The sequence below is a fragment of the Eublepharis macularius genome, chromosome 14, assembly GCF_028583425.1.
Source record: "Eublepharis macularius isolate TG4126 chromosome 14, MPM_Emac_v1.0, whole genome shotgun sequence".
Classification (NCBI taxonomy): Eukaryota; Metazoa; Chordata; class Lepidosauria; order Squamata; family Eublepharidae; genus Eublepharis; species Eublepharis macularius.
In genome coordinates this window covers 14,610,166-14,634,954 of record NC_072803.1, presented here as the reverse complement: position 1 = coordinate 14,634,954, position 24,789 = coordinate 14,610,166, and the positions used below count along the sequence as shown (strand labels likewise).

Genomic DNA, 24,789 nt, shown 5'->3' with positions numbered 1-24,789 from the left:
GATTATGCAGCCAAGAGGAGCTCATCTCACAGGTGGCTGCTTTCTCTTTCTCGACTGGCATGGGAAAGTGTCCTTGAAATGCCCGCCGGAGCCGTATCTCTGTGAGACATGAAATGACCTCATCCTTGCCTTCCCCTTCCTTACCCCCTCCAACCTCCTAGGTCCTGCGTGCCTAAATTCTAACGGTCTTTATCTCAAGGTGGGAATCCTGCCCTCTAACTAACATTGCTTCCCCCCCTTTACGTCACTTCTGCCAATGTTACTGTCTGAGTGCACTGATACTGATGGATCTCTAATAAAGAAACTTTAACTGGACTCTTGAAGTGTCTTCAGTGAAGTAACTGGGGATCTAACTGGCAAAGCCTGACACCCACAAAGAGAAATTTCTTAAGCATGTGGCGAGAAATGGGATGAAACACTTCCAACATTGCGGGTGTGGGTGAGGGGGCGGCTCCAGTTAAACAATGGTTTTCTATACATGGATCAGAATGTTCAGGTGGCTTAAAGAACCCCACTTGCTGGGCCCCCAGTCCCTGCAGTGTTATTGGAGGCAGGGTGTTGTCTTTTGGAAACAGCTGCAGCTACTGTGCATGTGTAGAGTAAACGTGTTGTGTCTTCTGACTCCTTCTGCACGTACACTGAGAAAAGCAGAAGGATGGAAAAATGAGCGGTCAGAGAAGATTCCTCCACGGCTCGTACCTCTCTGTATTGTATCTCCTGCCACTTGGCTTGTGTTTCCCATCTTCAACACTTTGGTTTTCCTGCCCACGATGCATGTACAATCACAATTTTAGTTCCTCATCTTCTTGTAGAATATAAACAAGTGTTTGTCCCTAACATCTGGAGGGTTTTCCCATACCTCCCAGCAGTAAATGCATCTGACAATCTTTCAAGCTCAGCTTTTCATTAGGATTTGTGTGAACATCTAGGGGAGGAGAAAATGTCAGCCAAAATCTTTTTATTTAAAACACAACCAGTTCTCTTTTGGTCTTGTTTGCCCTTTTCTTTAACTGTTATTCATTTCAAATCCATCAACAGGTGGTTACATAACAGTTGTTTATAATTTCTGTCACATGCACCCTGAAATAAATCTGTGCGTTGCCAATTTCATGCAAAGAAACATTTCCCTTAATTGGGGAAGGCAGGGGGAAAGGGGCGTGTTTCTGCACTTGATTCTTTTTAAACACTCTGTGGTCCATTATACAATGGTAACTCCCCACCACTAGCACTTGGTCCTGCTTATCCCATTACGAAAGTAGTTTAGATCCTTCAAAAAGAAAGATTAATGAAGGCAGAAGCACCAAAGGACAACCCAGACCCCCTTTTAGCCCTACGGGTGATGGCAGATCTCAAAATGAGTAAGATAGAATCAATATGTTACAGGGGACTTTGGGCTGGTTTGAAAAGGCGTCGCTTGCACTGTGTGTCCTCCATTTAAGCATTTTTCCCACTGGGAGATGATAGATCAACAAATATCTCCAGTTGGAAGTGGGCCCTCTGCAAGCTGTGGCCCATGGTAGAGCCAGTCTTTGAGTTCAACCCACCAAGTGTCTACACACACACTGGGTGAGGGCCTTTCTTTTTGCAATGGGCATATTCTTTTAAATTCGCTGTGCACAGTGGAATCTCAGACTATGTATGTGTTCTAGATAGACATTTCTAGAACCATGTGTGTATTCTAAATAGACATGTATTCCTCTTTAGGTCTGTATTTGTATTCACATCAAAGTGGCAAGTTTATAATAAATCAGTACAGATTGGGCCAGGCCCAGACTTGTCTTGTGCTGGATCTGGAAGCAGAGCATCAATGCAGATTATGGAATGAACTGGGAACCTTAAAACCAGTGGAATCAAACTGGGGCTGAACAGGCAATTTAACACCTGTACATGGCCACAAGTGTGAGCTTAAGAGCTCTTGGCAGATGATCTAGTGTGTGCCATGCTAGCAGAAGGATCACCAGCTTGGGGTGTCCTTATGGCTCATTATCTCCTGGAAGTTTGTGTTGGGGGGGACCCTTGGGATGTTATGTTTTTGTAAAGTGTATTTTATCATTTATAAGGGCCACGTGCCCTTTGTACATATGCTTTGTACAGAAAAATAATGACACTGAAAGAGGTGCTTACTCCATAAAACATTAATATTTTAATGAAAAATCTTAGCATCATGTTTCTATCCAAAGACACTCAAAACTAGTTTTTCTTCCCTCTTAATTTTGACTTATAATGGGACCAGTCTGGAGATTTTTTAAAAATTTTGAAGGGTTTTTTTTAAAGATTAAACAACCAGGCTAGCAAAAAAGGTACCCAATACATATTCTTCTTATATCAAACAAGCTAATATTTCAGTACAATGTAACTATACAGAATATATACATTACACATAGAATCACAAAAGCGAACACTACAGGCTCAGAACAGATTTGAAAAAACCATGATATTCACATTGATTACAAGAACTCTAAAAATGATTGTAACAGTGAAACGGCACTTTAGTTTACAAAAAGTCACAAAAATATATATATAGCCACCGAGAACTATGGGTTCCTGAAAAATACTAATAGCCAGATATAGTATATAAAATGCAAAGTGTATTTCAACATTTAAAAAACAAAAACAAACCCAAGAAACATTTCCATTAAGTCAATAAACATGCCAAGTAGTGTAGCTGCGGTCGGCACGGACAAGGGAAGCTGTACGGGATGGCGGCTGGTGACTGAAGGCTGGCACAGTTAAAAGGGGGAGGGAGGATCAAGCTGTTGCTGCTGCAGACCCCCCCCCCCCACCGAGAACTCAATTCTTACATTGCTGCCCCATTTTTCTAAAGGCACCCAGACACAGTCAGCACTGCATAAGTGAAGCCAGAAAGCAATCTCAAGCCTCTGGTAGTCAGGACTATCAGAATAGCAGCAGCAAAAAAACCTGCCCCTTTTGAGGTGTCTTCAAACCCTCTTGTTCACTCACAATGCTGCATGAAAGCACCCTTAACACAGCCGGATCCCTGGGTAAGCTTTATAAGATCCACTGAAGTACTTCAATACCATACAGAGGATTAAAATTAAAAACCACATTTTCTCAATTTTAAAAATAGATTTTGTATTTTTAATACCAGCTTGATTCTACTGATAAGCTCTAGTATTTATTTTTATATATTTCTACCCCGCTTCCCAGCCATACGTGGCCCTGCAAAAGCCTCAATGAATGGCAGAATACTAGCCTGGATTTGGGCAGGGACCACTTGTTCCTGCAAAGCTGGAGGTCAGTAACAGTAACATTTTGTTCTTGTTTGGGATGAGAAAAGAAAGGCCTTCTGCAGCAAGGCAACCAAGAAGCAGAAATTGCCCCTCCTTTGTATTAAATGCTATCCAAACCATTCTAGATACAAGGAGTTCTGCAGTCTCTATGGAAGGAAGGTGATGGTGGTAAGGAGACAGAATCTAACCCTCTGCTATCTTGAGGGTGGTGAAGAAAAAAGTTAGTAACCAAAAAACAAACTAAAAAATTTGGCCAAAGCCACTATTTTAAAAATTTGCAAAGGCATTATTAAAAAAATACAATTTTAATCTCTTTTTGGGCCTAGGGACTATATTTTTTATAAAATATAACATCTCTCTATAAGGTTTTTCTTTTGCTACACTGGCACGTTGCTTTCGTTTAAAAAGAAAAGATTCACATTTACACTTTTCAGTCAAAGGATAAGTGCCAAAACTAGAACTATTCTCAACAACTGAGCCGAATATTATGTTCAGCGTTAGAACTGTGAGCATAAAATTGGTCAGCCTGAGAAGAGAGGTCAAATTGACTTCCCAAACGTGCATCCAAGGGAAACAAGCTGGTGATAGAAAGACATTATGCTACATGAAGCTGACATTCCATATTGCAGTTTGGGGAAACGTAACCTCATCTCCAATGTATGTGCACTCTCCATAGGGCCTCTAGGGAGTGTGATCTGTCAGCACATTAAAAAAAATCCCTAAACACCTTTTTAATCCTCACGGCACTGTGCAATTCTGCTCCTTCTGTGGGAGAGAAGTGAGAAAAATGTCAGGTGTGGATACTAGCCCCCGTCAGTGTCCCTCGTTCCAAATTTTGTGGGAACAGACGCCTTCCATCTGAATATAAAGCTCTTTTTGTTACAAGCCACGGAAGGGAAAGCTGTATAGTACATCCTGATACTTGGGAGATAGATAGATAACATGATGTAATGCTTCACCAAGCCACTGTAGGAATTAAGTTGGACAGTAATCGCAGAGCCAAGAGCTGCTTAAGAGGATTCTACTCTTGTCACCAAAGTGAACCCAAGTTTACGATCTTATGCTGAAAACATCATTTGCCTACAAATGCAATTCTTGTGATGTTGCTCTAGAAAAAAAATTGAACTTATTTTTACTTTAATTTAAAGCACAGATGGCCAGACTTTTAAGGCTGTAGTAAACCTTTGTGATCAATCACTTGGAAGTTGGTTTATTCATAAACTCTGCATGAGGAAGACTGCAGTGGCACCTCAGAGGATGTAAGTTCATTCTCCTTTTAGGTACTAGCACTGCAAACATAGGCAGAGTTACACCCTCCTCAGCCCATTGACTTCAGTGAGCTTAAGGATCTAACTGTGTTTAAGATTGCACTGCAGACCTCTTTAGAATTGTCCATTCAGATCTTAGGATGAGCAGGTGGGTGAAGGCGAGCCACTGAGGGCCAAAGAGGCGAGGCTGGGAATTCCATGAATGGTGATCCTTTTGAATAGTGCTACATGTGGTCCCGATTTTGAGCCAGACTATTTCAAGAAACACTTCAGTCCCAGTCAGTGTTGGGCCTGCATGCACCTGCTATTTAAGGGAGCACAGTATTGTTTAAAAGGTCCACAACATCACATCTGGTTTGGCCCTCACTTGCATTTGTCAAAGGGCTGGCCAGAATGTCTAGGCTTTCAGGGGCCAAGTATGCTACAAGATGCCTATTTACTATTTCTGACTTTGGCAAGAAAGACATATTAACTTGGAAGTAAGTTCAATTTAAAAATCAATGGGGCTACAATGTTTTGGGTTGGCCAAGAGGTTAGAAACTGGCCTTCTTTTTGATCCTCAGTTGTAATCCACAGTGTTTTATCATAAAGCATTTCTAACAACGGAAGTCTCTCTGTGGTTAAACAAACAAAACATTCTGGAACTAAAAACAACAACAAAAAGAGACTTATTTCATTGGCCAGTAGCTCTATGGGGAGGGGCATGTTCTTTTATCAAGGGACATTTTATATGTACCGCCCTTCCCCAAACCCTCTCTCTTGTAAAAAGAGAGAATTATGAATTGATACTTCATTAAGAATAACAAATAAATACAACAAGATGAGGACTTTAAAAAACTGTGACACAACACAGTAGACTACAGTTCATGCAAATAATAACTAGGCTCACTTTTTAATTTTTGTAAGGACAGTGGACTGAGCTCAAAGCACAAACTATTAAGAATGTCTTCTTTTAGTGTTTTTTTCCACTTTCAGAAATCAATTTGCAATCTGATACCAGATTTTAAATCTCCTAAAAATCCATTCATGTAGATCACCTGCTTTAGTATTTCCTGTATCATTTGCACATGGGTGAGTAAAACAAGTGAGTCTGTGGATGAGAAGCTAAAAACAGGCATACTTTACATTACCTGTAAACAGGGCTTTTTTTCTGGGAAAAGAGGTGGTGGAACTCAGAGGGTTGCCCTCAGAGAAAATGGTCACATGGCCGGTGGCCCTGCCCTCTGATCTCCAGACAGAGGGGAGTTTAGATTGCCCTCCGTGCCATGGCGCGGAGGGCAATCTAAACTGGAGAGCAGGGGGCGGGGCCACCAGCCATGTGACCATTTTCAAGAGGTTCCGGAACTCCGTTCCCCCTGAAGAAAAGCCCTGCCTGTAAAGCATGAATCTGTCTGCAACTGTTCAGCGTTCATCACTGAGACTCGTTCCAACATACTTATTAGAATGCTAAGATCACTTTACAAATAGCGAGCGGCCTCGTTTGCTGGTTTTTGAGTTGATGATGAAGCCATGCAAACCACTGTACTTCTTCTAAGCCCATAATCCTTTGCTATGGAGTTCTTCAAGAATATACACCTCTAGCCCCAAACATTATTTTTACAAATCTGGAAAAATGCTTTAATTTTTATTTTTAAAATATCTGTTTAAAAATTCACGGGAAGAAAAAACCTATTTAACAGAACACTTAAATTTAAAATTGGTTAGTATTTACCTCTGAAGCCCTTTACTAAAATAGCGGAAAAGTGCAAGGAGCACTTTGATTGGATGGATGTGCTATAATAAGCAGAAACATCACATACCTTGGAAACGGACTGCCTCCGTCTTCAAGGCTTCAAGCGCTGCTGCACAAAATATCAACCCTGTTATTTGACCTCCGCAGTTACTCAACAATTCTTTTGTTCCTATCAGCCCTTTTCCCAGTTTTCTTTCACTTTGATGATGGTGACATGAAATTCAATTCAATGGCACTTCCTTGAATAAATCTTTTTTGTATTAGCTGAATTATGAAGCTTGACAGTAATCAAGTAAAGGAACTTATAAAACTTTTAATTTAAATTTTTAAGCCTTACCAATAACAGAAGACACTGGCAACGAAACGAAAACTGCCGGCTTGAAATGCTTATCGTATGTTTTTAACCTTCCATAAACTGGGGGGAAGGGGGATGAAATGGCAAGTCTTTCAGATTATTGCTTGTTGGAGCTCTGTATGTAGCAGGAGTAATGGCTTTTATGAAACCAGCTTGGAAGGGTATAAAAACGTTTCAGAGTAAGAACATTTTATCACTGCTAACAGGCCTTTTGTAAACAAGCCCATTTGGGTTAGAAACTTGGCCTCCAAAAGAAAATAAATTGCTTGGTTTATCTAAAACAGACTAATAAAACTACACACAAAGATGTATAACCGCATTAATGCACAAAAACTCTTTTTGCCCTTTGTAAACTCTCTCCATGTCATTCTTTTTCACTATCCCAAGTTATTAAATGTCACTAGGATTTGTTGACTAGAGAGAACAGTTAGACTTCACAGAATAAAATCCAGGTAAGGCCATTTCAATGAACAGTTTCCAAAAAGGAGCGGCATACCAGAGGTGAACATACTGGGGCATATTCCCTCCCTTGCTTTGCCAAAGCCAATCAATCATCCGCTTTTAAAAACAGAGGAGGTCCTGTAAATTTCAGGTTACTGCATGCCCAAGAAAAGTAAGAGACCAAAGAAATTCTTTCTAAGTGAAAATACTGAAATGATTACCAACGTTCATCAAATGTCTGTTCAGTGCTTGACTTTTAATGCATTACTTGTTATTTTGTGAGCCATCCATTTCCCTTCTTTTACAAGAAGTTCTGCAAAACCAGAATGGGAAAAAAAAGAATCTCTTGGTGATTAGTGCTAACTGCAGAATAACTGGAGTTTGTGTGTGCTTGGTTTTTCTTTAGAAGTGCATGTGATGTTCAGACAGAATTTTACTGTGCATTTCAGCCTTAAAACGTGTCTGTTTGGTTGTGAAAATAGTGTAATGTCTCTTGCAGTTTATGGTTTTAACAGCATAGCTTACAAAATAATAAGGGGTACATTCTCCCCCAATTCTGAAAATTAAATTAAAATGTACAAGACCAAACACAGGCACTTTCCAAAAAGACACAAATGAAACCAAACTCTTGACTTACTCAATTGTAATAGCCGAGAGCCCCGTTTTCGGGGGTTCATCTCGGTTTGCCTCGGCACTTACAATAGTCTTTGGCTGCTCTGGCACGTCTTCCTCCTTTTCTGCCAACCCACCCAGAGGCCCCAAGGGGAAAGTGCTTTCACAATTCTGAGTTGATGAGACCTGTGAAATGACAGGCATTTGGACAGAGGAGCTGCTTTCAAATCCATGCTCTCCTAGCTCATACTGGCCGAGGGTCTCTTCTTGTTCTTGATTTAAGTAGTCCGGTACTAGGAAATCACTACAAGGGAGGTCAAAGGTCAGGAGAGACAGTTAGTGACACATGGAAGACGCCTGTGCTAATTACAGCATTGCATAGGTGAATGAGGAAACTACCTTCACCGCACAGTGTTAAGGTTGCCTCAGGAAAAACTCTCTAAGGACCAGTCTATATATTATGGCTGCTATGCAGAGAACCCTTCAAACAGCTTCAGGATTTACCCGTTATCATATGACGTTACTCCTTAAGAGAGACTCAAAATGCGGTTGGGGCAATTGCATCCATGGTCCCGCAAAACATTCTTTTTAGATGTTTGCAGTAGTATGGAAGAAGTCACGACAACCTTACAAATGAACTATACAAGATGAAACCATTTCAAGAGAGACCCTCTACGCAAAGGCCAGAATTCTGTAAACTGGCCCAAAGGGTGCAAAACTATAATGCGGAAATATACCGGAAGGTCAATCTTGTATTTTTCCACAGGGTGTGGGATAAGAGTCTGACTCCGCTAAAGATGTATAACAAATGCATGGTACATCACCACCAACAGAATGCTTTCATGCCAAAATGGATGGGTGTTTATTCTAAAGAAGAAAGGGTGACAGAGAATCCAATTAATAAAATGATAATGGTTGGGGAGGCAAAATCAGGTCCATGAGTCGTATTTAGACTGCTAAGGTTTTCTCACTGTTCTGAACAGCCTGTGTTGCTACTGAAAAGCCATTTGCCTGAGCTCCCAGCCAGGGGGTCAGAGAGACAGGAAGGGGCACAATGAACTTTCGGGGGGGGGAAGCCTCCGTGGGCCTCAAAGAGACCATGGGGGCATTTATGTTAACTACCTCTGAATAAGAGAAGAGGGAGATGGCTATTTTGAGCTGGAAAAAATCCAGACAACACACAAAATTTCCAGCAGAATTTTGTTCTTCCAGGACTTGCTGGATAGTTTCTCTTGCACAAGACAATGGGTGGGGAAAAAACAAAAACGATTTTCCACTTTTATTTGATAAGCATTTGGGCAAGGCTTTTAATTCATGAATGCAAAAATATCTGCAGTAAAAAGAACACCTACAATGCTTAACTTGCTGTGTTGGAAAACATAACATGGAAAGAGATCTCTGCTCACCCATGAAAAGATAATGGTTACCAAGATGGCTTCTGAAACATGAATTTTAACAGAAGTCAATACCAGCATTTCACCTCTATGATGGAGTCAGAGTCAGGAACCAACACAGTATACAGAAAATAACATTTCAAAGTTCCAAAACAAACTGCTCCACAAAAGTTCATTCATTTTGGGGCCAATTAAAGGGAACATACAAATTAAAATCAGGTGATAAACTTTTCTTCGAGTGGCAGGTTTTAACAGGTATCCTACTGAATAGAATCCAGTCAAAAGAAAGCGATTTTAAATCCTACTGATTTAAATCAGTGACAGAAGTAAGCAGATGCTGAACTGCCCTTCTGAAATCAATGACTTTTAAATGGCAGATCATCTACTAGATCAACTTTGGCAGGCTCCTTTTATCTATAAAACTGGTTAGAATCTATTTCATGTTAACTGCATTTTAATTCCCCTTCAAAAACGGAGAAGTAGTTAAAACAAAACTACAACTTTTAGATCAGATCAGCCACCTCAATGGTACTGTGTTGCTTTTGGATGCAGCTGTTAAAGCAATTATGAAAGCAAGACAGGCAATAAAGGAATGCTATACCCTGTACTGTTAACTTGCTTGCAGATAATCCTGGAAAGCCAACTGGGTGGGCTACTTCATATGAGGCAGTTTGAATGTAACTTTTCCCCTCTGATCTGAAGGCCAAACCAGATGATATCGGGCTGACTCTGCCAACGGGACGTAGCACCATTTTAGAGCTTGGTTTATAATTTCTGAAATTGCCACAGGGTCCTGGGTCCTGCTGGGAACTACAGGGTAGGGGTATGAAAGGCTCTCGTCTTCCTCACTGCGTCGTTTTCAAGAGCTTGATTCATCTCCATGTGTGGCAGTCCCCAGCAGGATAAGGCTCTTGCAGCGTTCTGAAAAATTTAAACCAAGCTCTAAAATGGTGCCACTTCCCCCGGTGGACTTGGAGACCCAGTACCATCTACTCTGGCCCTGATATATACACAGTTTATACACTCCAAAAGCAGAATAGATATTACTAATAGGGATGCAAGAGCCCACTGCACTGCAATAAAATGGCAACCTGACAGGAAAAGGTAACTGCAGGCTGCCCTGAAAGCGGGAAGAGATGGTTTAGAAAAAAGCATGTTTCCCTGACGGGTTTTTGCTGTGCACCTCACCTGCTCTGGAAGTAGTTTGCTAGCTCTGACGCTTCATGGTTCAGACTCCTCAGATGAACGATTAAATTTCCAGAGTTGGTGAACATGGCGCCACATGTTTTGCACTCGTAAATCCGAGGCTTGCGGATAATGTGCCGGGAAACCCGCATGTGGTGTTTATATTCCCCGAAGGAAGTGAAAGTGGCACTACATATCTGGCACCGGAAACAGCGTTTACCTTCGTGCTTCAGGCGATGCATCTTTAGCGAATAAGCCCGGGTGAACTTTTTCCCACAGCGGTCACACTGAAATGGTTTAATGCCTGTGGGAAGATGGAGAGAGGGGGAAAAAAAATGACTCTCTACAATTGAAAACCGCTGTGGGCAAAATTCCAGCTACTGCTCAGTGTAAGGGCAGCAGCTATGCCCATTCACATAGAATCTATCTGTTACCTAAAGCTCCTAAAAGAAAAGGGGGTGGAGAGAGAAACCCTAGCAAAACTTTAAAGCTGCAGAAATTATTTTCAAAAGACTGGGAGTATAAATCTTTGAACCAAGCATCGACCGAAGTCTGTAGTGATCAGGCACAGGATCTATCATTTAAATCTGCAGTACAGTTTTAGAAAGGAGTTTTTGGATAAAGTGGCTTTACTGCTTTAAAAATAATTATATGTTTTTAAAAATGGTTTCAGCAAATCATAAAGGAAGCAGATTTAATGACTCTCTTCACAATCTTCATAATACTCTTTTTACTATCAAAGACTAACTAGTCTTTGCTGCTGATTATACAAGCGGCCTGAAATAGCAATACTCTACGTTCTGTCACTTCAAGGGCTGTTTCACATGACTGTGCCACACCATTCTGTGTCTCCGTTAAACCCTTCTCATTTTTCCTCTGAAGGCTGTGTGCTTCCAAGCTATATACCATCTAGCATGGGAATGCATCTGGCATGATTAATAAAATGCTAGTAGCAAGAGGACGTCTATGTTCTGCACCAATGCCTTGCCAAGCACTATCATGTTTAAAATGTGGTTACAGCTTTCAGAGATCAAAATGCAGGGAGGTTTGGCTTCTGCTGCATCAATTTCACTGCCATTTGTGGCTCAGTGAAAAACGAAACCATGGTTTTGAATACTCCTAACTTTTGTAAGGAACGTTCCGATCCTAAACCTCTTTACTCACAAGCTGATTTAAGTGCGTCTTGCTTGCTTCCAAGCAAATGTGCTTAACACTAATAGCTTTGGACTCTTCTCCTTTTACTCCCAAACAAAAATGTATGCCATTTTGAACTTTTAAAAAACTTTCTGCAGTGTGTATCCTCCCTATTTTCTTTTTTCTTAAAAGGGAAAACTTTGACATGGTTATCTTCCTAGAACAAGGCTGTATCCTGTCCATATTAAGTGCAGATCGGATTATAAGGGGGTTTGTGGGCATAACTGCATAAAGGCCAAAATGAAGCAGACACTGCTGGCTGTACCTAATCCTGAACAAAAGTGTTCAAGATGTGCAAAAAAGCTCCAGTTCTGTAATCCCAATCTCTCGGGTTTCCAAAGACCAAAGGTCGAATCCTTCCAAGGTTTTACTTGAATTTTTACACCTTCTGTAAACTGTATTGTCTTGGGGATTACTTGGCTGATATGCAATGTGAGCTTTTAAACAAAAGTTACAGGCTCCTTGACCTAAATCACTTATAACCAAACTGTTGCACTTCAGAAAGTTAAAGAACAAAGTTTCTTACCTGAGTGGATGAGCATGTGCTGTTTTAGGTTCTGAATTCGAGTGAATCGAACACCACAAGTTGGGCACTGAAAAGGCCTATCAGGACCATTTGGGCTGGGTCTCTCTATGCTACTGGTTGAAGGAGTAATATAGAGCTGGTAAGGATATTGGACAGGTTCCAATCTGGAGAGATAAACAATCACTCTTTTAGAAATGTGTCAAGGACAGACATGAAACATCACAATATGAATGGGAATGCATGATGAGAAGCGGCAACAATCAATTAAAAAGTGAAGACGATAAAAGTTCACTGAACTGAACTATATCAAATGTTCAAATGCCTTGAAAATTTACCAAAACATCACACTGATTTTGCAGCTGTTGCATAGGCACTGTAGAAATTTCAACAAACATATACATGGGAAATGTTTGTATATATTGCACATGTCAATTGCTCTGGGTAATCCTAGGCAAGTGTGCGTGCGCGCGTGCACACACACACACACACACACACACACATGTCAACTGGAAGTAGTACAGGGCAATTCTAAGCAAAATTATTAAAGTCCAGTGAAGTCAATGGGCTTAGAAGGATATAACTCTGTTTAGGATTTCTGACCTATTTCACAGGGCAGTGAAACTAAAAGCATATGCAATGAATGATAATAATACTGAATGAATACTATAGACCAAAGCTCAACAAATCCCAGGTGTCAGCTCTCCATGATGCTTAGAAATTTCATTATGGCACCTAGTATTAGAAAATTAAAATAAAAAAGCCTGAAGCCTGAAATGAGGCTGGCTTCTAAATATTTGGGATTTGGTCCTAGAGCCAAAGAAAATTTCTCAAGGCCTACTACAGATATGTTTATACATTCCTGTATGAGCTCAGGGTGGCCAACACAGCATTCTCTCATTTTCTTTATGTCTTACTTCTTAATGAAATAGTTGTGTATATTCTTATAACTATTTCTTTAATGTGTGTTTTGTGCTTCTTGTCTTGGACTGTAAAAATGATTAATTTTCTTCACACCCAATCTTATGAAGTAGGTTAAATTTGTGAGACAGTGACTGGCTCATAATTAACCATTCAGTTTTGTGGCTGAGTAGAATCTGAACCCAGATATTCTGGTCCAAGTCTAATGCCACACTGGCCCTACACCAGCATAAAAGCTCACTCATAAATTGTTGATATTTTGTGTGTCCCTAAACTTTAAAGAGCCAGTTTGGTGTAGTGGTTAAGAGTGCAGGACTCTAGTCTGGAGAACCAGGTTTGATTCCCCACTCCACTTGAAGCCAGCTGGGTGACCTTGGGTCAGTCACAGCTTCTAGGAGCTCTCTCAGCCCCATCCACCTCACAGGGTGATTATTGTTGTGGGGATAACAACGACATAGTTTGTAAACCTCTCTGAGTGGGCGTTAAGTTGTCCTGAAGGGCGGTATATAAATCGAATGTTATTATTGTTATTATTATTTTAAAAAATGTAACAGGAGTTTGGGGATTTGTTCTACTAGATCAAAACAGCTGCCTGCAATTTCTACCTCACTGAAGTGTACTTTATTTAACGTAGAAAATGTGTGCACGTTGTGTATCACAGCATTCTCTGCAGAATACTTTAGACATTATATGCTGGTACATACCGATCATCATCATGAACATTACCACCAGAGGTACTTTGGAGTGTTGGCAATCCCTCAGTGACTCCTTCATCTATTGAACCTAGGCAGTTAAGGAAAGAACGTATTTCAATTTGAAGTTTAATGGGAGTAAATGCAGCCACATGTGGACGGATCCTAGTAATCTCTCCCCCAAGTTTTCTTAAGACAAACTCTCAGCAACTGTGTTCTGTTGTAAAAATCTGCACTGTAAAGATTTCAGTCTTCTCTGCCAAGACACTTCAAAAATTGAGTGAAGTGATAGGATGGCTTGCTAGCAAGTAGCTCAGTGCGCCAAACTGCCAGACTCAATGTTATGGGGCAAATTAGAATTCGTTTTGTCTGTTGTTTCGGGGATCAGACGAGTCTCAGATGGGAACAGGACCTGCACCTGCAACTAAGGGTAGGATTATCACGGCAAAGCCCAATGATCAAAGCGACAAATTAAAAGGCACAGCACATACTAGCAAGAGGAAGCAGCAAAATCCCAGCCAATTTCCACTTGCAAAGGATCAAACCAGTGTTAACTCAGAAGATGCTGGAACTGGGTCTCTGCTAATTTATACTCCCCCCCCCACAAGAGCCCAAATCTTGCATCTTCTCACAAGCTCCCTCTCCCAGCTCTGGTCAGTAGATCAGTACATTCCAGAGCAGTTCTTTTCGAAATACAATATAGATTCCAAGTAAATATGTTTAGAATTCAGCACATCAGCCAAATAGTGATGTTTTCATTTGAGAGAGAGAAAATGAAATTGTAATTATGTGGTGTATTACAAATAGAAAAAAACATAGGTATTAGAAAACTTGTCTTAAATTTTATTAAACATAAGCCAGTCTTGCAGTATGTGGATGGGGACAAGATATTTTGAACATGTGGAACTTGTTGTACTACATGTTCTTTTATGGAAAGCAAATCTTGGAGAAATTCACTGTTGAGAGTGACTGCCATTTTGGACTGACAATGCGTGGACTTTTGTTGCCTTATTACTTCTACTTTTCTAGGCCAGGCAACTCTGGTCACCTTTCTTAAACTGTCAGATACTTGTTCAGCTCTTTATTTAACTGAGGACGGAATCCTCAGCATACATACCAGGGACTCCCATGGAACTCAGTAGCAGGACTTCTGAATTGGCATTATTTATGAATGGGCTGCAAGTAAGACTACTAATCTGTTTTGCTATCTCTAAGGCATACCCTTTATTTTAGATGTTCAACAGTGTAATCTCATGTAGAGTTACTCTACTCCTTTTGCTGTAAGAATACTAACTCAACAGTGAAATCAAAACAATGGGGGGTGAGGGGTGGAGAGCCAACAGTATTATATCACATTCTTAAGAGCAGAAAGTTGTTGGCTCAGTTCCTGGTATATCCTGTTAAAGGATTTCAGGTGGCAGGTCTGGGAAAGACCACTTCTTGAGACTTGTGAGAGCTGCTGCCAGCTGGGCTATATAACACTGGGCAAGAATATCCAATTGCCCAAGACTGTATAAGGCAGCTTCACAGGTTAAGAGTGTAAGAATAGCTATTTTGGATCAGACTGTCTGTCCAATACAGCATCCTGTCTCCAACTGTGGCCAGTTGGAACAGGGCTGCAAACAGGACATGAAGGCAACAGCCCTTACTTGTCAGCTGATCTTGAGCACCTGACAGTCAAAGACATTCTGCTTTTACACCTGGAGATTTCATCTGGTTAGCGTGACTAACTGACAATGATAGAACTATCCTCCATAAACCTGTCCAACCCCCCTTTTAAATACTTCTAAGCTGATGGCCATCACTGCATCTCATGGCGATGAATTCCAGAAGTTAGCTTCCTTTGGAAGTCTTGAAACTAATAAGTAGTGTGCACAGCTAGTATTAGTTTTAGTAACATATGCAAATTGTGATAGCATAAAACCAGCCAATCGACAGTTTAAACTCTCAGAAATATTTTATGAAGTGAAAACTGTATTTGCCTGCCTGGAAATGCTTTTGACTCTCTCTCTCTCTCTCTCTCTCTCTGTGTGTGTGTGTGTGTGTGTGTGAGAGAGAGAGAAATCTTATGCTTCAATGAAATTCATGCAAGTGCATAAACTGATCAGTGCATGAAACCAATGATGACTCACCAGTCCCCACCCCTATTTTAGGGCACAATACAAGAACATGAAGTATTGTGCTGTATAATGAGTTTGGAAAATATCTGTTTGCCCCGAGTTCAGATTTCATTTTTAAATGTGGCATTTTAAAAATGGGTATTAACATAGCTGAAACTTCGAAGCCACTTTAAATACAATCCCTCTCCAATAAAAAAAACCTCAATCTTTTTCCAATTTGCCCACAACATTTTGTTACAAGTCATATCCTCTGTTGTACAGTTTGGCTCCTACAATTCCCTTCTAAGTCGGCCCTATGAATTCCTTCTATTTTATGTTCCTACAATAGAGAAAGGCTTTGTCGGTTGGAAAGTCTTTAGTAGAAGGAAGTCATCGGATCCAACTCAATACTTTTACATACTGTACACGCATCTGACAAAGCACACTCTAGTAAACAGAAGTTTATGCTAGAAGGAAAACTTTTTAGTCTTTAAGATGCCACAAGACCCCTGTTCATGCATACCGTTTTCCTTTCTTTGCTAAAGAATACTACTTCATCAGGCAGATACGCTTTGTTTCAGCTCTGTTTTCAGATTTCTGCAATCCAAATCCTACTGCATAGTTTATTGGATATCTCAACCTGTTGACTGTATTGACTTACACTGTGTAACAAGCCTCAGTGACAAAAGCAGACTAACATAAATAAATAAAATATACGGCTGCATTCTATTTGCTAACAAGAGCTTGCGGCTAACATGCCACAGTGTAATGCAAAAGAGACTATGTGCATGGACACTGCAGGATCAGAAGTAGCAGAGTCACTTTACTGCTAACCATGTAGTATTCCAAGCAGAATGAGGAGCTTCCAAAAAGGTTTACCTTTTGCTGCTTTTAGTTTTTAAAGAGGATAGTTTTTAAAGAGATACTGGGTTTATCCCACCAGCTGTAATATTTGTTGAGCAGGACTTTTCTAATTCCCCCTTCCACTGCAGTCCACTGAGCTCCCTGAAATTCTGATCAGCAGAACCTCACGTGCAGCACTGAGAACAAAGTAGGGGGGGGGGGTTGCCACTGGAAGGGGAATCGGCAGAAATTGCTGCTCCCTGTTCTCAAGACTCAAGCGCACGCAAGTCCTCAGAATGGTGTAGTTGGAGGAATGGATGAAATCCTGTCCTCAAGTCATAGCTGACTTATGGCGACCCCGGGTGGGGTTTTCAAGGCAAGACACTAACAGAGGTGGTTTGCCATTGCCTGCCTCTGCAACCCTGGTCTTCGATGGAGGGCTCCCAGCCAATTATTAACCGTGGCTGACCCTGCTTAGCTTCTGAGGCCTGATGAGATCATGCTCTCCCAATGTATTCAACAGTTAAAGTAGCTGTAAAATATAATTTCAGTACGATGCTCCATGCAAGGAGCTGGTGTGTATTAGTATCTTAATATAACAAAGCAAAGCAGTATCTTCAGTCATTTGCATTATCTTATGGATCGCCGCTTTCTTTTTTTTCCTGTGGTGATCTTTGCCGCAGAAGTGAAAAAAAGATCAAGAAAAAGAGATCAAGGTGCTCAAACATCAAAGTGTAGCCTACAAGGAATGCCTCCTGTGCAAGAACCCTCTCAAATAATGAATAATGGTGGCAACAGATAACCACACTTGTTTAATAGGGGTTAATGGAGGAAGAAACCCCCGGAGGAGTGTCTCATCAACCTTGAGGACTTGGCTTTTTCCTGCGATCCTACGTTACAGGGATGTTGCTTGCTGATGACAACAAATAGGCAATAATTAAGAAAAGGAAGCCATAACAGCAGTCCTCTATCCACAGAAAAATAACAATAAACAACATCAAAACTGACTCAACAACCAAATACACTTCAAGGCACTAAACTGTATTACTTGAGTTCCTAACACATATGCTCTATGCCCTTAAAGAATACTTAGTTCTGAAGTAATATTGCCATTTTCTTCTAATGTCTGGGATTAAAAAAAAAATCACGTTTCCAAGGCCAGGCTAAAATCTGATAGTTTGCTACAGCAGCTGCTAAGCAAGGATTTCTCTATTTGCTTCAGTAAATGAGATAGCTCTGTGCATGAATGTATCCCGAAGTGCATGCAGAATTACCACTGAAAATGAAAGGCCTGGGGAAGCCTTTGGCTGAACACTTAGAGGAGCACCCTGGAGGCTGGCAGGATACAGGGATCACTGTTTTTATTAACTTACACAGTGCCATCCCACTGCACAGCACTCTTCAGGGTACAAGAAGACATATTGTTGCACTGAGATCTGCACTGAGAGATCTCTGTCTTTTGGTGCTACACCTCTGAAGATGCCAGCCACAGCTGCTGGCGAAACTTCAGGAACTACAATGCCAAGACCACGGCAATACAGCCCGGAAAACCCACAACAACCAACATATCGTTGTCTTTATTGTTATATCGTAACACTGTCCTTTCACTGAAGTTTTTGTTTTGGTTTAGTGATGCAAGAAACTATACACCGCTCTATTTGTGTAATGATTTCACCCAGCAATCACATTACACTAGAAACTTCTTCCCTCAGCTCCCACTTCCATGTGTTTAAGGGCACGGGTCAGATTACATCAGTCTAGTGAACCAGCTAATGGCTGCTGGAAAATAAATCCTGTTCTCCTGCTGCTAATTTATAAACCATACTCTCAAATTTCTGGCAGATTAAGTGTACAAAGCCTAGTAAGATAACGCGTTCAACATTTGTGCATTTTCTGTTCAAAGAGGATTTACAACCACTACGTCTACGTAAACTTTTAATAGGTGAAGCTGTTTAATTTGAGCAGAAATGCTACCAATATTAGAACATCAACATATGAGCTATTCGAAGCGCGATGCAGAAATAGCAACAGAAATATGTTGAGGCATGTGCCACCGGGACGCTATTCCTGCTTCCTTAAAGCAATGATGCAGCCCAAGCAGTATGACTCCACAGCTCAGACATTTCCTCCCTGAAAGGCTCCAGTCTGTTCCCACCCCCTTCATGGTGCTAGGCTTACTAAATAAAAGATTTAAGCTCCAGCAAAAAAGTCTCAAGGCTGAGTTGTAAAGGAGATTTATGAAGGTACACACTAATGGCTGCAACACTTTGGTTAAAGTAGAGTAAAAACAGTCAGTATCATTAAAGAGTTCAAACTGTTTGAAAATGCTACATATTCGAGCACTGAGAGTAGTACGTTGCAAGAGGAAGCCATACTGCATCCAATAAAACCACAATTGAACACAGAGAGGTGCAAGTGATTCTACCTATAGAAGATGACTGCGGGCTGATCAAAAGATCTTCCTGAACTTGCTCACTTCCAGGAACCGTCTGCTGATCGCTCAGAGAACTTTGGGATGCGCTGACAGGCTGTGACACTTCCTCGTGAACTTCCTCATCACTTAACCTCTCCACTTTGACACGCACATCTTCTTCAATCACCAGAGGGGAACTGACCTTTGTGCTCTCACAAGTCATATAATCAGTCATTCTTCTGGATGCGTCAGCTGGGCCAGGTACTTCTAGAGTCCGAGAGTTCTCTACTTGCTTCACCTTCTCTGGCTGAAGCCTTCGGTCGATTCCAAAAGGGAAAGTCCAAGGAAAAGCCAAGGAAGAATCTACGGGGTGGCTTCTAGACTCTGCATAGGAAGCTGAAGGATTCAGAACCTGTGGGGAGTTTGTTTGAGTGCTACATTTAAGCGGACTTCCAGGCGACATGACTATGTAGCTTTTGCGCTTCCGCCGTGACTCTCGGCAAACAGGAATGGTCCTTTCTACCATGCTGCATTCTGAAGAAACTGGAGAAAGGCTGCCATCTCGAGAGGTAAAGTTGCAGTTTGCACTGTTTTCCTGTCCTGTATCTAGCACCTTTTCTTGCTGGCTACTGGGAGTGTTCCATAAAATGCTTGACTTCATGAACTCCGAACAGGTGCTAGCAACACTGAACATTTGCATATAGCTAGCTGCAGCCAAAACATCAATAATATTTTCTGTGTTAATAGACAATGTTGCTGTGTATGCATATTCCAGAAGAGGTATGAAACCAGTTACAGTCACATGATGCAAGTCCAATACACTTTTACTGTCCTCTTCTGCTTGTCCAACCAGCTTGGAACGGAAAAAGTCACTGCAGGCTGCCAATACCACTTTGTGTGCCCTGAAGATTTTGTCTTGGACACGAATTGTGATGTCGCAAAAATGCCCATCATTACGCAACATGTTCAGCTTTCCAAGCATCTCCTGACTGTGTGCTGGGGAATTGTGGGTAAATGTTTTGACGCCCATCTTTTTTCTTGCTTTTTGCCAGAATCCACAGTATGAGAAATCAAAATGGACCTAAGAAAGAAAGAAAAAAACCTACGATGAAGAAAGTAATTTCTCTCCTAAATGAACTGATACTAAAATACAATAAAATTCTAGTATATGTATATGTAATAAAATACGCTCTGAAAGAAAGCCATGAAAGGAAAATGCAGGCTACACAGTTTATATCACTAACTCCTGAAAAGACAACCAATGACCTGAAAGAATTTCTACTGTTTTATCTTTTTATATCTTAAATTGTAAATTACGCTGGATGTGTTGACAGAAAGGCAATATATAAATATATTAAATAATAAACAATGTACATATATTTACGACAGAAAGCACATTCTTCAGGAATTCTTCAGTACATATGCCACTATCACAAACTCAAACCCAACTCAAAAAGCAATATCCTCAGTCAGATAATAGCATTTATTTGCTGTTACCAACCTGGAGATATTATTCTCCTAATCTGCTTTCTATCCCAAAACACTGGTGTGCGAAGGCTAAAATCCTGTGCACTAACTTGTAGAGGGAAGGAGGATGAAGACAAAGTGGCATGGTATTGGGGTTAGTCAACTACTGACAGGGTTGGAGTGGAAGATAAGTTGAACACGGAAAAAGGAAGGCATCTATATGATATTCTCTCATAAAGGTGTGGTAGGCTGAGGATCGCTCCAGATTATCCACTCCTTAGACTGTACCCCATGTTCTTCAATGACAGCAATTTTAGCAATCCACATCTACAATCAAACGTAAGCCTGGGATCAGTCTTGCTGAAAGAAGAGGCAAAATAATTTACTCAAATGTTTAACCAATCTTTGTTTCCACCATACAAGTTACAGGAAGTCACTTTAGTGGCAGTCTATTGCCCCATATCAACTTCTCCCACTGTTCTCTTGAAAAACAACTGATTTCCACCTCATCCTCCCATCTTCTTCCAGCTTTCTCATGCATCATATTGCAAACTACTTCAAGAGAAAATAATGTGTCTTCTGGAGCACAAAATCAACTGACTAGCATTAGGTCACATGGCTGATCTATTTGATTAGCTAGAAACGATGAAGGAACACCAACAATTTAACAAGGCAGAGTGCTATTGGGTTAAGCTATAAGGATTTAGAATTAAAATCCTTGCTGTTTAGAAAGGAAAACGAAGCATAAAATATGAGGGGTCTCTTGAATTAAAAACTATGTGAAATCTGTTTGTGCCATGTAAGCAAATAAATGTTTAGCCCGTCTATGACCTTACCTAAACAATATCCATTTCATTAAATGCAAAACGTTTTTCAGGAACACTTCCTGATCCTTCAGAGACCCGTGCAAGCAGAAAATCACTCTGCTAAAGGGTACAGGTGTTGATTTCCAATGACTTCATTATTATCCCTCCCAGTTTGGACAACACACCATTTCAGGGGGACCCCTAAACCTCGGGAGTAGTGAATGTGAAGATTAAAGTGCTTGGACCGGGGGGGGGGGGATAGGAAATTATGTGTGGACCATGGTACAGTTTTCTGCATCTAAGACAGTCTGTTCATGCATGTATTTAGGAACTATTTCTGAGTCAGTGTTCATATAGGTGTTCTTCTCACATCGACTAAATGCAGATTTTTGTAAAATTAACACACAACATATATATATATATATATATATATATATATATATATATATATATATATATTACAGACTTCATTTTATTTTATCCAAACAATCTGTCTGGGATTTTGTACTGCTGAAACGGCAGTGAACCCAAGGTTATCAAAACTCCATAATGAGGCCATGTCACACATTATATGGGTAAAACCTGCATTACCCCATACACTGCTGGAAACCCCTTTGATGCCTAACAATATTGCACAAAGGATTTCAAGCAAGTGAAATGCATGCATTAAGTTTAATATGATGTATGACTCCCAGGCTACAACCCAGAAAAAAGTAGTAGTGTGGCAGAACAAGGCTTATGTTGCGATGAAATGACACACTGCTCCTCAGGTAACACAAATAACAATTACTATTTTGAAAGAGAAATGTTTAATTTGCACCCTGCTAATGTAGAGGCAGAACATATTCCTGTAGGCACTTTTCAAACAGCCTGGCTAGAAAGATGGCAACTGATATTCTAATGGTGAATAGACAATAAAATAAGCATTTTATTCATGTAGTGTTGGGACCCTGCATGTAATTAATTGATTCACTGGAATCTTCTGCATCCAAGGGACTGGAATTTGCCACCAGGTACAGGGAGGAGTCTGATGTGCATATAAAGGGGAGGGCATTTGTTGAGAATCAAGCTCAGAATACCAGGACTTTCAGGAGAGCTATCTCAGAGACTGAGGAGGGCGGGGGGGGGGGCAAAGTTTCGACTCTTTAGAGCAAGCAAGAGAAAGCATAAGCTTCAAAAATGAGACCCGGGCAGAAACAGAACAAAAATATCTAGTAAGCTTAAGTTTTATTCTACCTGTTGCTTAAATACAGCATCATAGGGAGCTATTACATTTCTCTTTTCATAACTGTTTCTTTGCTGCATAATCAGACTCCCCCGCCCCACACACAGTGTTTTGACTTTTGTAAATAAAAAGTTTAAATGACAAGTTTCACTCTCCATTTCCTAACTGGCATCTCATTCTGGTCAATCTGCCTCACATAAAAACCTTAACTTCACTCACGCTACTCAAGGCACAAGAAACATAGCCAGGAAAAACCTGCAGGCAGAAAGAGGTGGCTTAGCTTCCAGAACAGCTAAACTGATTAATCAAAATTCTCTGTGGCAGTAAGTGGTGAAAGTATCTTTTGCTTGTTGGGAATGGGAAGGTGGAACAAGACTGGAGGGGCAACTTCTTATTAGGGTCTAGTCATTTGAAACCTGGGCCAACTGGATAAATTTCACATCATCCTCTAGATAGAATGGAACGGCCTGTGGGACCCATTTTGCCATAGACGGCACTTCCTTCTTGGGTTCTGGTGCTAAATATCCTATTTCACCAGTTAGGCAGCACAAAGTCCTGCCTGCTACAGCAGATGGCGAAAGAACAGGGCAAGATGTGCAGCTATGCAGCTGATGCCACCACCTCATCTCCTGCCTCAGTGCTGTGGGGTAGGTTCTATGGATTGCAGCCCGGCAACCACGGCTCTGAGATGTTCTGGATCACAGAAACATCATGAAGGGCAGAGCTGGGATCAGCATGTCTTTTGGAATTAATTCCAGGCTCCCAGCAGGATTTTGGGGGGAAGGCAGGCAAGCACTACAATTTTCCCCTTCAGAAAAAGGGGCTTCACAGAGTTGGGCAACACCAACATGAATCTCTTACTGTTTCCTCTTCCGACTTTTCCACAGCTCCTTTCAATTCTTTTTCTCTGCTTACATTTTGTAATAAATAGTAAGTTATACGAATCAAGCATTTTCCTATAATTTCTGTTATGGAATCTGGATTTGTAGTTTCAACAGAATACCCAGGCATAAGAAAATAACTGTCTTGTTGGAGTAAATCAAGAATCCATCAAAATATGTTGTGCATATTTTGTACCTTATCTTGTTTTAGCCCAATTGGTACAAAATATGCACAACCCTTCTGAAAACTAAAAGCAGGGCATGAAGATGATTACTGTTGCCATAAAACCCCGAATAAAATATTCTGTCACTTTAATAGAAGTTTGATATGTGGAAAGGGGCAGCAAAACCTTTTCACGGCATGCAAGTAAATAAAATCACCGGGTAAATGACATCCCATTAAGCCTCTATTTAAGACAGAGCATTTTTTTTTAAATTCAGGTAGCTGGTTACTCTAAAGATGACAGTGATAATTTTTAGTGGTACACCGTCTCTGAACATGGAGGTTTTATTATAGGCAATAGCTATGCCATCTTCAATAGATTTCTGATTTTCCTGATCAGGTAGAAATGATCAAAATCACTTGAATCTCTGGGTACATGTGTGGTGTAAAGGGATGAAACCTCCTATCACAGATATGATGTGCTGGTCCCCTGTACAATGTGTGTAAGTACTGGTGAAATAAGACTTGTGTAGCTGGCAGCCTTACAGACAGAAGGCCAAGGAAGACAGATCCGAGTGTGACTAGCTTGTTTGGAGCAACTACTGAAATCATGAAAAAAACAGATCGGCAGAGAGGATTGTTAGTGAGTTAGCTAAACACTGAGGAAATACTGAAGCCTGTCATACTATCAGAGTTTTTAGAGTCCAAATTTAAAATCGTTCATCAACCAAAAGGGAGACTGCAACTAAGAAATCAGAAGGACATTGAGACTTGGAAGGCAAGCCATGAAGGAACTAGAAAAAATCCTTAAGTTTAAAGAAATGCCACAGGAGACCAAGATCTTTATAATATGATTTTGAGTCCAGAGGCATCTTAGACACCAACAAGATTTTCAGGGTGCAAGCTTTCGAGAATCAGAGGTTCATCTTCAAATAGAAGGGTGTTCAGTTCTTCAGACTGAAGAAGTGAGCTCTGACTCCGAAGCTTTGACCCTGAAAATCTTGTTGGTCTCTTAGGCATGCCACTGGACTCAAATCCTGCTGTCTACTGCAGACCAACATGGATACTGACCTAAAATCATACTATAGTATTCTCCATTACTATGCATGGCTGTGAAAATTGGACAATGAAGAAAGCTGACAGGAAGAAAATTGATTCATTTGAAATATGGTGATGGAGAGTTTTACAGACACCATGGACTGCCAAAAAGACAAATAAGTGGGTTCTAGAGCAATCAAGCCTGAATTCTCCCTGGAATTTAAAATGACTAAACTGAGGCTATCATACTTTGATCACCTCATGAGAAGACAAGACTCACTAGAAA

At 40.7% G+C, this 24,789-nt stretch overlaps 1 protein-coding gene across 2 annotated transcripts in view; it reads right to left on the bottom strand.

The window, feature by feature from the left end:
- Positions 1-2,120: 2,120 nt before the first annotated feature.
- ZBTB44 (zinc finger and BTB domain containing 44) overlaps positions 2,121-24,789 on the bottom strand; it is a 38,166-nt gene continuing 15,497 nt past the window's right edge. The window contains exons 2-6 of one of the 2 annotated variants that reach the window (XM_054997638.1): positions 18,936-20,004; positions 13,581-13,659; positions 11,959-12,122; positions 10,242-10,542; positions 2,121-7,963 (exon numbers count right to left, since the gene is read on the bottom strand). In XM_054997638.1, coding sequence (XP_054853613.1) covers positions 7,681-7,963; positions 10,242-10,542; positions 11,959-12,122; positions 13,581-13,659; positions 18,936-19,953 — 1,845 coding nt within the window. In that variant the 5' untranslated portion in view covers positions 19,954-20,004 and the 3' untranslated portion in view covers positions 2,121-7,680. The remainder of the gene's footprint in view (positions 7,964-10,241; positions 10,543-11,958; positions 12,123-13,580; positions 13,660-18,935; positions 20,005-24,789) is intronic. The other variant, XM_054997640.1, reaches the window with a different exon arrangement.